The sequence below is a fragment of the Acomys minous genome, assembly GCF_964271855.1.
Source record: "Acomys minous genome assembly, chromosome: 17".
Lineage (NCBI taxonomy): Eukaryota > Metazoa > Chordata > Mammalia > Rodentia > Muridae > Acomys > Acomys minous.
In genome coordinates, this window is record NC_140500.1 from 36,531,034 (window position 1) to 36,547,266 (window position 16,233).

Sequence of the window (16,233 nt, forward strand, 5' to 3'; positions counted from 1 at the left end):
GAAGCGTGAGACTCAGAGAAACCACTGTACCCAAAAGAGCCTAGGTGCATCATAGTAGGACCACTCGTCAAGACCCTTCCCAACTCTTGTGAAGTCAAGATGACGTACTGGATAGGAACACACTGGAGTCCCTGCTGATCTTATGCATTGTGAAAATGTTACTTTTACAGAGGAAGAAAAGTGAGGCTCAGGGAGGGGAAGTTACATGTTCAAGATCACACATCCTGTCAGTGATCAGTCTGGTATTAAATGAGGGTCTATCTTTCTTCCCTCCTTCCTGGGCTGGCAATCACAGCACTTTATCTTACACTGAGAATGTTGTTTTCCGTCATGTACAGAACCCAAAGGAGCAGTGCCACCTCTCATAGAGCTAGCACACGGTTCACTCGGACATCATCTCCCCCTCAAACAGGCACAGCTTGACATCCATGTGAAAGGTCAGACTCCCTCTGTGATAGCTCAGCTGGCAGCACTGGGGCCATACAAGGTGGTTTCTTCTCTCAAATAAAGAATGTCCAAAAATAAGAAATGTCAAACAAGAAAATAAAGGCAGGCCAAGGATTCAGACTAATAGTGAGCTGAATTAGGTCTATTTTCCGAGCAGATGAGCTATGGAGGACCAGCTTTCCAAATGCTCGCAGAAGTAAAGAGGACAGAAAGGCAAAGGGAAGGGGGAGTCCAGGCACCGTGTGGGAACAGTGAGAGGCGGAGATGGCCCTGGTAAGCTACTAGGAGGTCCACGTAGTCACAGCCAGAAGTCCTCCAGGCACGGTGGCTCAATTTCTTTGGAAGCCAACCTTCTACTCAAACATAATTAGAAAGTTACCTGTTAACACCAGATTCTTGGCACCTTCATTTTGAGTTCTCTCTACCTTACTTCCCCTCCTTGATGTAGGATTTCAAATTTTATGAGAAAAACAAGTACCCTCAACACTATCTACTGAAGCAACCACTGAGAACAGCACATGTGCTCACATATCAAACAGACAGCATCTGTCTGGCATTTTGTGTGGTTTGAATTCAGCATAAGGCACTCTACAAATAGACTCATTTTGTGGATGCCTTTATGCCCATGAAACATGACCACTGCCTTCTTCAGCCGTTAGCGGGGCATGCACAGATCAATATTACTGGTCATGAGTGATTTCTCCGAAGCTAAAGCCATTTTGCCCTGAAATCCGAAATCACATCAAAACCTAAAGCCCATTTCTGACTTTGTAAAAAGCAGTTAGAGATTAGCCACCAGACTGCCCATGCGAGACCATGTGTACCAGGCCTCATGTGTTATCTCTGCAGTCAGAAGGATAGCATTCACTATCACTTCAAAATCTCGATGAGTCACAGGTCAAGGTCAAGAGCATTAAGAGACAACTGTTTGTAAGAGGCCAACTTTCACAAGGACGGGCTCCATCTCCCACCCAGAAATATTCTGAGATACCATCCACAACTCTTGACTGAGCACACAGGAAAACCACCAAGACCAGGAGGGCCTGGACCAACCAGGATAGATTTCCTTTAAGAGAAGCACAGAACAAGACCTGTTTAAGGGAGCCTGAGTCTTCCCCTTCCCCAACACTCAAAAGTCACTTTACAGTTTCTTAAACGGGGCTCTATACTGTTTGGCCTCATCCTATCAGACAAAGACAAGAAGGCTCTTGCCTATACTTACTGAGGGCTGAAACTCCAGGCATTCTTCCTCAAAGTCAGGGTCTGCCTGATGAAAAAGAATCATTAGGAAATTAAAACATCCATTGCTTTCTCAAGGACCAGGACCCATCTGCAGGAGACATCACCTGCAGCCATCCTTGAAGAGCTAAAACTTGTCCCTTCCCTCTATTCACAGAGCCAGCATGCCACAACAATACAAGTCACACAGTTACAGTACACACAGAACAATCCACCAATTACTAATAGACAGTTCAGCTCTGAGTGTGGACAAGGAAAACACAACAAGTTCACTAGGAAGGCAAACATAAAGGCCTAAGGTAAAGATAATGTCAACACACAATAACCCTGCTTACTTTTACATAAAAGAAAGAGAGGAAACCAGAAGCCTCTCGGAAAAAAAAAACTACATTTACCTTAAAACATAACAGGTAAGACAACCACCCTTAATCTTTAACCTCATAACCAAAGGCTAACAAAGCTTCTTAGCGGGGTTTCTTCCTCCCTAAGACTCCATTTTAGATGTCAACTTGGACTTCTTCATGTGTGGTTCTTAACTATTTCATCAGTTAGTACAAGTATCAGACACTCTGGGTAGTTTACACATTTAGATTCCAAATTCATAGGGCCATGGCAGAAGCAGTACTGATTGCCATGCAAATCCTTAGAAATCCTGACCCAGTGGTACCAGACAACAGTGGGGTCTTCTGATACACTACTAGAATCCGAATCTGATAGTATATACATCCTCCATCAGATTATAGTAACACTCAACATCTGTTACACAGCAGGATGCTCCTTAATTTAATACAAAAATTAAGGATATTACAAAGGATAGGAAATTCCTCCTATCCTTCAACACCATGTCTTTCCTTTCCTTAAAACTCATTCAAAAGCTAGAGACAGTAGCTGGAAGGCTGAGGCAGGAAGATAGAGAATTCAAACCCAGCCTGAGCTGCAGAGTGAAATGCTGACTCAAAAGTTAATTTGAGAATCCAGCATACACACACACACACACACACAAACCAAAAATGTTAATTTGACTTCTGATATTCTTATAAGACTGATGACACCTATGTCTTCCCCTAAAGCCCCGAGGAATCAGATTTCTCTGAAACCTTCTAGGTCTCCATGTACTTCAATGTTTCTGATTGTAAATACCATGTGTCCAGCGCAGACTGTATCAGGCACGTGTGTTAGAAGTGGGGTGGGTAGATGACTATAAGCAAAGCAGTATACAGCAACAAAGCAGGAGATCCACCTTACAAACTTACATTAGCACTATTTTCTAACTTCCTTTCTCCCTACATCTTGATCAGGACCCCTGTCGAGTCCCACAGTATGTCAGTCATTTGTAACTTTCCTTTTCTAGAGAAATGAGACAGAGGAAAATAGAGAGGCAGTAAGAAAAGCACGGCGGCTGAGTACTTCCTTGAGCTTCCAGGCGTCCAGATGCTGCAGGTGAGTGACAAAAGATAATCAAGGTGAGTTCTCTTTCCAAGAGGAAACCATGAGCAGCTACTTACCTCTGCTGCCAAGTAATGCCCTGTAGCCAGGTGCTTGAACCGGAAGAGGCTGTTCCAGTACCCAGCTCCACCCCGACATGGGTCATGCTGGACTACCTACAAGAGGGAAGACGGTTAATGGGTTTGGAAGAGTTGTCAGCCCACAACGAATGCCACCGAACTAGAGATATCACAAGTCACAGTGTACTGGTGGTATTTTCCACTTGGGGGCAGGGGTCAGCACGCTTCTAACAAAGCTGTGCCAAGCTTCAAGATGCAATGTCTCCATTTAGAGATGCATAATCATTAAAATGGTGTTTCTCTATAGAAAGAATTGTCCCCTAGTTATCGTACAATGTCTGGAATAAGAACTGCAACACTATTTAAATCTCTGCCTTAATACCACTGAAATATAAGGCTCATTTGCTAGTTGACTATATAGATGTGTGTGTGTGTGTGTGTGTGTGTGTGTGTGTGTGTGTGCATGCACGCGCGCACATGCATGTGTATGCTGCACACATCGTGCACTCATCTTGTGTTTGCACATGTAAAGGCCAGAGGTTGATTTCAGGTACCTTGCTTCATTGCTCTCTCTGAAGTTGGAAACTTCCCTTTTGGCTAGACTAGCTACCAGTAAGCAGCTGGGAATCTGCCTGTCTCTGCCACCACACTTAGTCCTTTTGTGGAAGTAGGGATACAAACCCAGGAACTCATGCTTGCGTGACAAATGCTGAGCCATTCCCTTACTCCAGGAGTAAAGATTCTGAAATTCATACACAAAATGCAGAAGTTGATAAAATAAAATGTCAGAGATCTTTCCCATATATGTACTTGCGTGCTACAACACATAGGTAGACCTGTGCTCTCAAATGTGAGGGTGAGGACCCCCTGGGGTAATTTACCATGACACTTCATCTTCTAACTGTGACAATGCAAGTGACATATGTAACTACTGTGCTGTAACATAAAGATGACATCAATACAGCAAAGGAGAGAATTGGGAAGGATGTATGAAACAGCTATATTTGTTACGCAGGAAGTGGTGCATCTCTGTGGTCTCTTGAAACTGGAGTAGCATCCCCGTGAGGGTATGTCGAAGCACAAGGCTCATGGGGTGAAGGAGAAGGCCAGAGTTTGAAAGGAGGAGCTCCATAAGTATAATGCTACACATAAAAGAAAGCCCTAATTTTTTTCATAAATTTTGACTGAATATTAAACCACCACTATCTAAAGACACCATAAGATTAAGATCACAAAATGATAAAGACTGGCAGGAGTATACTTCACTGGCATAGTACTTAACTAACATACACAAAGGCCAGGATTCATGCCCCAGCAACTCACCCACACACATGCACATATATATATACACATGAGTGTGCCTCATATACACACACCTGAAATTTCAATACTTTCAGAGTTCCCACAGGACTGGGAGTGCTTCTGATTGGCAAGCCTTGGCAGAGAGACTCTCTGGACTACATTGGGCATTTACCATTAATGACGGAGCACGTGCTCACATATGCCAACAAGTGCGAACTGCGAAGACAGTCTCTGATTTATGAACGTGTGTGCTCCTTCCCTCGATTCCTATGTTGACATATAACCCCCAAAGCTAAAGGCTCAGAGACTTATGAAGGGAATGTGTACCCCTAAATTAAAGACCTCAAAGAGCTCCCTAATTCACTGTGTCATGTGATGACATTTAGGAATCAATTTCCAATATTTTGTTATAATATCCCAAATTGCAACAAAACAGTCCGCTATGTAAGAGAAAGCACATACAACAAATTGTGTACAGGGAGCATCCATGGAAGAAGTTGATTTCATGCCAGGAAACTGGGATGTGGTGGGGGTTGGGGGGTAATGGGTGACTGGGGACAGAATTTCCTTGGCAATGATTTTAAAAATTCTAAAATTTAGAGTGCCAATATGGCACAGCCCCATGAATCTATTAAAAATTACTGAATTGTATACTTTTCAATGTGAATTCAGTGTGTGAACTGCATCCCTAACAAGCTTCTAATTAAAAGAAGGAAAAATATTTTTACATGACAGTAAAACAAAGCTATTTTCACACAAATGAGAATACAGACGATTGAACCATTGCAGGCCTTCACTACAAAAGACACAAGAACTTCTTCTGAAGAAATCCTCTATTCAAACTTGTATCTCTGTAACAAACTAGCACTTAGGATATAACCGTGAAAGCAAACATGGAAGACCCCTGCATGGTCCTGTCTTTGTGTCTTTGCAGCAAGAGTGACTGCTTCCGTGTGTCCACTGTTTTGCCTTCTCTGAGCAACACCATGCAAGGGGTTCTATTACACATCCCGCAGGTCACAAGGGTGTACATACGCTTATGTGAAGACCAATGGGCCACTGGCTGGACATCCCCAGGATCAAGGCAAGTAATAAAGTGCGCTGAAGTTTATAATCCATGTAGAAACAAAATATATGTCCACCACAACACAGAGACAGTAGGGAGGAAGTAGAGGGAAACACATATAACACAGTCTTACTACATCATGTTAACTAAAGCCAGCTCGCTAATACCTCATGAGTCCCTCAAGAGCTCTTTTGAATGGTCTTTGAAACTTTATTTGTATGAGTATTTTGTCTGATTCCATTTCTGAGCGCCATGTGCATGCATTGCCCATGGTGGCCAGAAGAGGCCACCGGGTCCCCTGGGACAGGAGTTACAGACAGTTGTTAGCTGCCTTGCAGGTGCTGAGAGCTGAACTTCAGATTTCTAGAAGAGCAGCTAGTGCGCTTCTCTCCAGCACCCTTAGATCTTTTTATTTTTAATCCACAAAATACATGGTGTTGCTTTCCTTCTTTTATTCTGAAGGAATACTTAAGTTTCCAATAAGGCAGAAAACAATTTAAAGAATAAAGAAAAAATTTCATAAGGAATTCAGAAGAAAAACAACAAAATATCAGGAGACAGCTTTTAATGGAGTAAGAAATCATGAGGTGGTTGTCCTCAGAGGGAGGGAAAATGCTTTCAAGAGGACATTCAAGTTAAATCCCCTTGGAAAGTTACCATTTTTTATTCAACTCAATCTATTTTGAATGAGTAAGGTTTGGCAAAATGCTTCTAAGGCACTGGAGTTGGACACCCTGACTTCTGTAGGCTTGCACATTTTCTTTTACTTATGATCAAGCAGGCCAATAAATCTGTTTATTATAGTGCCAACTATGAAAAAAATATCCTGTCCACAGAAAAATGGCTCAATGGAAGTGAGCTAAGGGGATGAGAGTCTGCTTTTCCTCTACTTCTTAAGAGTCCAGTTCTCCTTCTTTTGCATTTCCTACTTGCAGTTAGGCTGGGCAGACTGATGCCCTACTGTTCCTTCTGCCCCTGTGTCCTCTCTGCTTCCTTCCCCAGCCCTCTCACTTCTTTCTGCCTCCTTTTTCCTCTACCCACTTTCCTCTCTGACACTATTTTGAATGCAAAGGAAAAAGCAAACATACACACACACAAACACACACACACACAGACACACACACAGACACACACACACGTGTGAACAAGGAGGATATCAGTAACCAAAGACAAACTTCTTTTTTTTTTTTTTTTTTTTTTTGGTTTTTTTGGTTTTTCGAGACAGGGTTTCTCTGTGTAGCCTTGGCTGTCCTGGACTCACTTTGTAGACCAGGCTGGCCTCGAACTCACAGTGATCCGCCTGCCTCTGCCTCCCGAGTGCTGGGATTAAAGGCGTGAGCCACCACGCCCGGCTCCAAAGACAAACTTCTAACCGAAGCTCTAGCTCTCAGGGGGTTTAAAACCTAACTCATTGACTGGCCCTAAACAGATGCGAACATTCAAGAACAAATGGTATGGATGTGGAAAGGAAACAGCAAAGCAGATAGATGGAGGAAGAGGAGGAGGAGGAGGAGGAAAGAAGGAAGGAAGGAAGGAAGGAAGGAAGGATGGGTAGAAAGATGGATGACAGAAAGACAGGTGTCTTTTCATCATGACAGCTACAGCAAATTATCTACACAATGCCAAAATGAGCCTACATCTTCCGCCAGGTAGAAGAAAAGGAGGGGCAGTTTTAAATGGGCAAACTATTTGAGCAGACACTTTAACAGAAAAGCTGCACAAACAACAGATGAGCCCAAAGAAAATTCGCAGCATAGCCACAAGGGTGGGCAAAGGCCGGAAGGAGCATCCCTTCCCATCAAGCTCAGCAGCTGACACGGAAAGGAATGACCATATTGAATGCTCATGGTGAGAATTTGAAAATACTCCTTCCACTTTAGAAAGCAGCTGGGCAGTTTTATTCTTGTTTCCAGTTTCCTTTTTGTTTTGTTTTGGGTAAGGGGCTCGACAGCCTAGCGTTTCCTTGAACTCATGGCAATCCTTCTGCATTGGCTTCCAAATGCTGAAATCAGAGGCAAGTCGCCACCCTTGGATTTGAATTGGCAATTTCTTATAATGTGAAACCTATACCTAATACAGGCTTCAGTTATCCCACTGGTTGTGTGTCTAAGCACAAGTGGCCCTGGACCTTTATTTATAACAGCTCCAAAATAGAAACAACTCAAATGCCATCAACAAATGGCTGATTCACGCGCTGCATAGGATGTGGACAGTACAGCACCAAGAGGAAGACAAAAAAGCAAACTGTCTAAAGCACACAACAACACAGCGGGGTGAAGGCTGCCTAGCCTAACAGCTGCTCTGTGCTGTTCAGCAAGGGGCTGGCCATCTGTCTGCGGCCACCTGTCCAGGAGAACATGGGAAGCACTCAGCGACACGCTGAGGACCTCTGAAGGATGTCTCTTCTGGTTCTTGATCCAGGTGCTGGTTCCTTAGCTGAGTGGACGTGAGAATGAACACAGAATTCTGTGCTTATGGCTTGGGCATTCTGTTGTGCTTGCCTAGATTTCAAGCTAGACATGACATAATCAAGGATGGAGGAGGGAGAAGGGAGAAAGTTAACAAGTAGAGACAGAAAGGCAGCCACTCAGAGGGAGACTTTGAGTGGGGAGGACAGCAATGCCTTCCTTCCTGCTCTCAGTATCTTTAGAGTCAAATATTCTTATCAGTTTCTTTCTTGGTTTTGCAAGCCAATTCCTGAGAACAGAATCATTTTTTCTTTTTATTTAAATAATTTATTCAGATTATATCTCAATTGTTATCTCCTCACTTGTAACTTCCTGTCTTTTACCCTGTTCCCCTCCCCTAGGCCTGTCACAGAAGGGGACCTCCTCCTCCTCCACCATATGATGACAACTTCCTGGTCGCCTGCTTGCCCTTCCTTTGAGTGCCATTGGGCCTCCCCACCAAGGGGAAGTGGTCAAAATAGGTGGCACCATAGTTCTTGTCAGAGTCAGTCCCCACTCTCCACACAGCTGTGGAGAACGTGCTGTCCATTGGCTACATCTGAATAGGGGGTCTAGTTTTATTGCATGCATGGTTCTTGGTTGGTATTGAAATTACATGATTTCTCTTCTCCCTCTAACTCCTCCCTTTCCCCTCCACCACTCTTCTCAAAATCATGAAATGATGATGATGATGATGATGATGATGATGATGAAGAAGAAGAAGAAGAAGAAGAAGAAGAAGAAGAAGAAGAAGAAGAAGAAGAAGAAGAAGAAGAAGAAGAAAAATAACACAACAACAACTTGCTAGGTTAATTTAGTGCTGCTCTTAGGTATAAATGCTTAGGGCTGACCATTTAAGATTGGATAATCTATCAGGGGGCTCATCCTTGAAGAAGACTGATTCCTCCTCTCTCAGCAGCCACTAACTGCCCGTAGCTCTTCACAGAGGTGTGGGCCCATGTGAGAATCCCTCCTATCCACCACGGTGCAGGAACTGGTAGTGCTGTTTCTCGGGTCTTGCTTAGGTCACCATATCGCTGAGGTTTCCTGAGTGCAGCCTCCCTGCCATATACAGAACATTCTACCTCACAGCTTCATTTGTGTCCCAAGACAGTGTGGGAGCCTTGCATTTATCAATGTCAGGTCACAATTTGACTGAAAAATATTATGACAGCAACTGAAGGGATGGGGGAAAAGAACAGACAGAAGAGGAAGGGGGCGGGTAGGAATAAGCCATTCCTGCTGACTCAGGGAAAGAATGTGTAGATGTTATCTTTCTCCATAAGACCATGCATGACATCATGGTGCACTTGCCTTCCCGGGGCCGTCTCTACTTAGTTTTTAGAAATACCTGGGTATCATTTAGAAACACATCTGCAGCAGAGAGATTTAAATGTGAACTCCTGCACTCACCACCTCCGCAGCCCCTTGCCTCTCCTGGCCCTCTCCCTTACCTCCACCTCCCACAGGGCTTTGGAACTGGTGGCCGACGTGGCTGACTGTCGGCCTGTTGTCCTCAGGAAGACGTGCTGCTTCTTCCTGTGCTCGTCGCAGGTGAGAAACTTCTCTTGCTCGGCGTGGAAGAGCCGCACCACATCACCCTGCACGTTAGCACGAGATGGGAGTAAGGAGGAAACACAGTGAAGAACAGAACCAACCTGCTACCCTGGGGAGGAAAGCCCAGAGCCGAGAAGCATCAAGCTTACTCCTTTTAAGATGTCGTCCTTGTTGTCACTCCACTTCATGAAGAGGACGATTTTCCAGCTTGTGTTACAGTTGACGGAGTTGACCTAGAGAGCCAATCAGAGCGAGATTTCCACATAGCTCCTAGGATAACTGTGTCATACAGGCCCAAAGCTCCTCACTGCAGCCAGGAAGGTCAGCTGGTTTTCAGCACAAACATCTCGTTATATACAGTGCAGGGAGCCGTAACGTCCCCTCACATTCATGTGTCTGAATGCATGGTCCCCGGCTGGTGGAGATGTTTTGGCAGAATCTGGAACCTTTAAGAGGAGGGATCTAGCTGCGAGAAGCTGGTCTCTAGAGCAGAAGGCCTGGAGGTTTACAGCCTGGCCTGGCTTCTGGTCCTCTCTCTGTTTCCTACTCTATGCACAGCCTCCCTCCGCTCAAGGCACCCTCCTCCATCACTGTGTCCTCCCCACCAGGTCTGGGAACCACAATAAACCTTAAGCTGCTGCTTCTTTTCAGCAGCTTTGCCGAAGCAATGAGAAAAGGAACTAATGCATCCTGAACAAAGAGCCTGAAAAATGATCTGGGGAGTGAGAAAGCTTAGGTAACAAACGGTTCGTTTGTACCCTTCACTGCACATGCTCCAAATCTGACATCACGCGCTGGTTTCCTCCTGCCCCTTTTGGAATGCTATGTCCCTTTCCTCCAAGTCTCTGATTCAATAGCCACAAGTATAAAGGCTAAATTAAATCAATACTTACAAAATGGAGTGAGATACCAGGGCAAGAAATGAGCCCAGCACAGACATTTGAAGATGTTAATGTCATCACTAACAGCAGGAGCCCGTATCTGTACAATCACTATTTAACAGCATCTCACTACCCCTGAAGAAATTCTACCCTCCTTTCAGACTGATGTACAGAGACACTGAGTAATCCATCCACTGTTCCAGAGCTCGGGGACACAGACTGAGATCTGAATTCGCATCTTTCTCAATCTAGAGCTCATGCCCTCTCCATGAGACAGACATTCTATGACAAGAGAGCTAGGATCCTGTTTCTGTACCTGCCAGTGAGAGGCTTAGCAGATGTACAGCTGAAAACAGGACAACTTATCAGGGCTGTGTATGATCTGTAATGTCACCTCCTGAGACTTAACAGTAAGACACCATCCTTAGGGGGTCAAATTGAAGAAATGTGCCCCAACAGCTAGGGGAAAAATGGTGAAAGGAGCCTTTTCAGGCTTAACAAATTAGAGACTGATTCTTCAGAGATGCAAAGTTTATCACATTCACTGCCCATGCACAGACCTATGAAACCTCATGATGCCCAAATGTGGGCATTGGGTTCTTTCCCTGCAGAATGGGCAGTATCCGGAGTACATGCTAAAGTCACATGCCATGCATGCATGTGAGCACCCATGCATGTGCCCGCACACACACACACACCCGCAAGGCCTGCTCCCATGGCACAACACTCACCCTTACACTGAGGCTTCTACTTTTTCAAATGACCTTACCTCATTGCAGCCTGGGTTATCCACCAGTTGATGGCTGCTGGCATGTAGAGGCTGGCCAGCATTGACAGGGTTCAAGACCACCTTGTCGCCTATGACCACCTGGAAAGGAAGGAGCAAAACAGTTTTTCACGGGACAGATTGGGACTGTTCAGGCACTGCGGCATGGTTCCAGGGGGCCTGTCACAGCACATATAAGCTTGACCTGTGCAGGCATGGCTTGTGTTCTGAAAGAAAGCTGAGGCTGAAGTTCAGTGCACAACTGTAGCTGGTCATACTTTGATACTCGGCAAGCTGGTCCAGAGCACTAAGAAAAAGGTTTTTGGTATTCAGTTGAGATACTTGTATACATAAGCTCAATGCAATTCTGGGGAGAGCTGGATACTATTTTGTTTCTAGAGCATTGATCTTTAGAATTGTGAATATAACAGAAAGAAATCTACTTTCTAATATTTGCCTAATATTCTAATATATATTAGAATATAATCTAATAGATAAATTGTCCTTCATATATATGGCATTAGATGGCTTTTACATTTTTAAGGTTATTTCTGTTTTGTGTGTATGTGTGGGTGCCCACCTTGTCTACATGTGTACCACGTGCATTCTGTTCCAACAGAGGCCAGAAGAGGGCTTCAGATTCCCTGCAACTGCTGTTAGAGGCAATTCCAGGCCCCCCGAGCCATCTCTCCAGCCACCCCCCCAACAGACACCTAAATCTAATGGTGAATAACTGAAACAAATGCCTCTGCCCAGAAATGTATACCTATACTATGTGTAAGTATGATACTTTATATTCTAATCTACTATCTTAGCTGATACCCTCAAAACACTGCAGTATGAATGGGTCAACCTCTATAGTATGAGAGAAACTATTTTTAAAAGGTTATTATCCATATTACACTCTCAACTAACTCATAGATTAACAGATAAAATGATAGAAAAGATTTACTGAAAACAATACTTGAAACCAACTACCTTGTTGTGTGTGTGTGCATGTGAGTGTGAGAATGCTTGCAGATGTGCATGTGGCGGCCAGAGAAGAATGTACAAAAACCTGCATCATTCTCTACCTTACCCCACTGAGACAGGTTCTCTCAGGGGACCTCAGGTCTGCTCAGTGAGTCTGGCTGCCTAGTGAGTGCCCAGGATTTGCCTGTTCTACTCTCCCAATGCCAGGGTTAGAGGCACACACAGTCAAGCCTGGCTTTTATGTGGATACTGGGGATTTGAACTCAGATACTCAAGCTTGCACAGCAGGCCACCTCCTCAGCTCTGCATTTGCTTTTTATGGTGGAAATATAGGGAAAGGAAGTAAACGAAATAGATGTCTGTTATCCAATAAGGTAAAATCTGCACATTTTGAGAATGATATACTTGGGACGAATACATGACTAAGTTTTTCTATAACTTGGAATAAATCTGAGTTCATTAAAAAGGACTAAACTCTTGTGGATCAATATTCACTGTATACCTGCAGTAAGAGACCAATTTGCTATTGTTATGTAATATACATACAAACACACAAAAATATTTAAACTGACCACAGCCTATAAACTTAAATGGCATTAGAAAGAAAGAAAGAAAGAAAGAAAGAAAGAAAGAAAGAAAGAAAGAAAAAGGCAAAACCTAGCTCTAAGTAAAGGGTAGGTAAGTATTTCCAGAACACTTAATGCTGTTGAAGGTGCCAATTTCTTTTTAGGCTTTTTTTTTAAAGCATCTATTTTAGAACCTTAACAAGGTCAAGTACATAGCCGATAATATTTAAGCATATTCACCATTAAGTATGTGCCCACGTAATGATTGACTAATTTAACTAACAAACATCAGAAGTGTTCTCAGTTGCCTTCAAAAGGGATGCCTGTGGCTTTGTATTGTCTGGACTCCCAGGACAGGGGCCTACTGCAGCTGCAGGTGGAGATGGGGATACCGCCTGCCTGCCTACCGACCGACACAGGAAGCGGCACCAACACACATCCACTCCCATCCCCTACTAAGGCTGCTTCTTTTCCACTTTCCACCCATCAGCATTGCCAAAATAGCTGCACATTTTCTGTTGCACTCATGGAAATGGAACAGCAAAGGATCCTTGACCAGAATATTAATTGAGGATGGCTGTCTTCATGGTAAAATTACTGAGGTAATAGAATTTTTTCAGAGGCCCAATAGGAAAAACATAGCGAGTGTATTTAGGGCACACGTCTCCCCTCATTTCCTTGTTTCCCAAACACTAGTTTCCATAGTGATCTGATCTCTTCATATGCCAGTGGCTTCTGGTCTCCTAGTTGAGCCTCGAGCACAGTGGCCACTGGAAGCTTCCCAGGCGCAAAGGAAGCGACACTTACACTGTCTCCGATTGAGCGCAGCTTGTAGAACGGCTGGATGTAGAACCAGGACCCTTCATTTCCAGCCTCGTCCAAGGTCACTCTCATGGCATTCTTCTCTAGCAGGGCTGGAAGCCTCTTATTCACAGTTAGGTATTTATTGCTTTTCAGATGCAGGAGCTAAAAATCAACCAAGAGAAAATGACATGAGTTCTCTGTCCTAGCTCTCTCCGTCATATAAAATTCCTCCCACCACCGAGCTCCTTAAGCAGGAAAAACATAAAGTGCCCATCGCTGGAAACAACAAAAGGAACAATGAAGGGAGGAAGAGCCAAGGGCAGGAGAGAAGGAAAAATTGTTTTTTGTTTTTTGTTTTTTTTATTTTAACCAACATGGCCTTGGGCAAGATAGACACTGCAGAAGCCAATTATTCCACCATCTGAAAGGGGCTAGAGAGGCGTGGATAGGGGACTAAGGAACTGTACTCTAACAAGGCACTGATACCAGTGGGGAATGAAGGAAGGTAATTTTGTCAACAGGCAACAGTCGGATTTAAAAGGCAACTCCATCAGAGGACTGTCATTCCTTCTGAAGAACAGGGTGACCCAGGACACCCGCTGTCAATGCTCCAAGTACTTTATGCTTCACTTTAGGGTGATGATTACAAGAAGCATGGAAGGAGGGAAAAGATCCAGACGGGAAAGAGCTTGTCTAATAATCTGGACCAGTAAGCATTGTTAGGGTTTCCCACGTTGCTGAATAAAAGAGAAAGCAGGAACACAGGACTTCTCTGTCCCAACAGAGGGAAGGCCAGCTTGTGACTCCACTGCAGCTGCCACATCTCCTGTTCACTTGATAACATGAGAGCGCCCTTAAGAGGCCCACGGATCTCCTGACAGGGCTGCTAGGGGTGGAGAAATAACATCTATATTCTGTAAATAGTGGATGGGCCTATGGCCAGGATAAACAGAAAACAATAATATCCTTGCAGACTCTTGATGCTCCCTTGGTGAATGGCCTCTGATCCTCCACACACTGCCTCACCATCCTACGGGTAAGTTCCAAGGCCAGAGACCAGAAATAAAACTGAGATCACTTAAAACCATCCTAGAAGCAGACGCCATCACCACTGGCTTGGCATGTCTTTCTTGAAACCTCACAGGACTGGAATGTATTGACTGTCAGTATCCCTGTGTACTTCCTAATTCCTCAGTTCCACCCTTCTCCAGTCTAACCAACAGAGTGTCATGTACTCTGAGCCTTGATAACAGGATGGAGCTTCAGAAGGACAGGTGGGATTGGTAATCTACTCCTCCAATAGCTTTCGAGAGCTGTTAATAAGGCCTAACCTAACCCATGTAATCAAAGAGCAATAGCCAGGAACGCTGGCCCACACACCTATAATCCTAACACTCAGGAGGCCAAAGCAGGAAGACAACCGAATGCCAGCCTGGGCAAGTCTGGGCAACTTAGCAAGACTCCAGGTTAACTTTTGTACTCCCTATTTAAAAAAAAAAAAAAACAACCACAGAAATTTGTTCTTACTAATTTTTTATTGGTTTATTTATTTATTTAGGGTTAGCACCATTTTATACCCAATAGCAATAAAAACAGAAAGAAATTCCTTCATAATTAGTAGTGTACACGGTTAGCAGAACCATCTGGGAAAGACTTGTGGAAATCTTGTTTGGACTCTGTTATCTCCATAGCAGGCTCAAGGATACAGAAGATAATGGGTGAACCAAACAACCATAAAACATGGCAACTGTGAAATACTTTTGATTAATAAAAAAATTCATTAAAAAGGATACACATGGTTAAGGCTTTGTGAAGGTTAGCCAGGCATGTGCCCGTAACCCCAATGCTTGGAGAGTGGAGGCAGAGGTTCAAGAGAGGAGGGTGAGCTACATGGTGAGCACGAAGCTACTCTGGGCTCCATGAACCCTTATACACACATACATACATACATACATACATACATACATACATACACACACACACACACACACACACACACACACACACACGTGTCTGTGTGTGCACAGAACGGTTTTTTATCATCTCTGGCAAACAGCTCTTAAACAACAGCTAAAATGTACAGGGCATCCACGTTTCACCAGATACAGAGACCTCCCAAGCGCTGTAAGTTAGGCAAAACCATAACAAGCAACTTCCTCTTCAGGCTTCAAGTTTCCCATCTAAACCATCTGCGCACAGGTGATCATCAATTGGCGGAGAAAGGAAATGCTTACGCCATAACACGACCCAAAAAGATGACCAAGTTAGGTTGTTTTCATTAAGGTAGCTGCTGCTACTGGAGGCCTGTTGCCAAGGGAATGGCAAGCCCACGTCATGAGTTTGCACCCTCAGCTTCTTTCTTTGTCATGCTTCAGCACTGGAAGAGAAGAGCCACCTGCTCCTACCTGGATCACGTTGCCATACTGGATCACGGTTCCCAGCAGTTTTCTGTTTTCTGTCTCATTCTGCTTCTTTTCCAGGTCTGCAGCATGCTGCAACATTGACAAGGAAGACTGGTCACAAGAGCACAAAGCTTCTATTCTTCTGCAGCAGCACAGAACCACAGAACAAGCTGACCCTTAGGCACAGCCTGAGGCGCTAAGAAATGAGCCAGGCAGCTTATGCACTGGGTCTCAGCTTCAGAGCCTTCAGGGCTTCGTTAAAGTGGGCTTTTTCTTCAG

General features: G+C 44.2%; 1 protein-coding gene across 15 annotated transcripts in view; it reads right to left on the minus strand.

Moving 5' to 3' along the window:
• The window catches only part of ITPR1 (inositol 1,4,5-trisphosphate receptor type 1), a 357,780-nt gene that overhangs the window by 209,795 nt on the left and 131,752 nt on the right, over window positions 1-16,233 (minus strand). For 11 of the 15 annotated variants that reach the window (XM_084765469.1, XM_084765478.1, XM_084765470.1 and 8 more), the window contains 7 exons: window positions 15,958-16,044; window positions 13,556-13,714; window positions 11,214-11,312; window positions 9,713-9,796; window positions 9,461-9,607; window positions 3,192-3,287; window positions 1,670-1,714 (listed from right to left, as the gene is read on the minus strand). In XM_084765469.1, the coding sequence (XP_084621595.1) occupies window positions 1,670-1,714; window positions 3,192-3,287; window positions 9,461-9,607; window positions 9,713-9,796; window positions 11,214-11,312; window positions 13,556-13,714; window positions 15,958-16,044 (717 nt within the window). The remainder of the gene's footprint in view (window positions 1-1,669; window positions 1,715-3,191; window positions 3,288-9,460; window positions 9,608-9,712; window positions 9,797-11,213; window positions 11,313-13,555; window positions 13,715-15,957; window positions 16,045-16,233) is intronic. The other 4 variants (XM_084765480.1, XM_084765471.1, XM_084765479.1 and 1 more) reach the window with 1 other exon arrangement.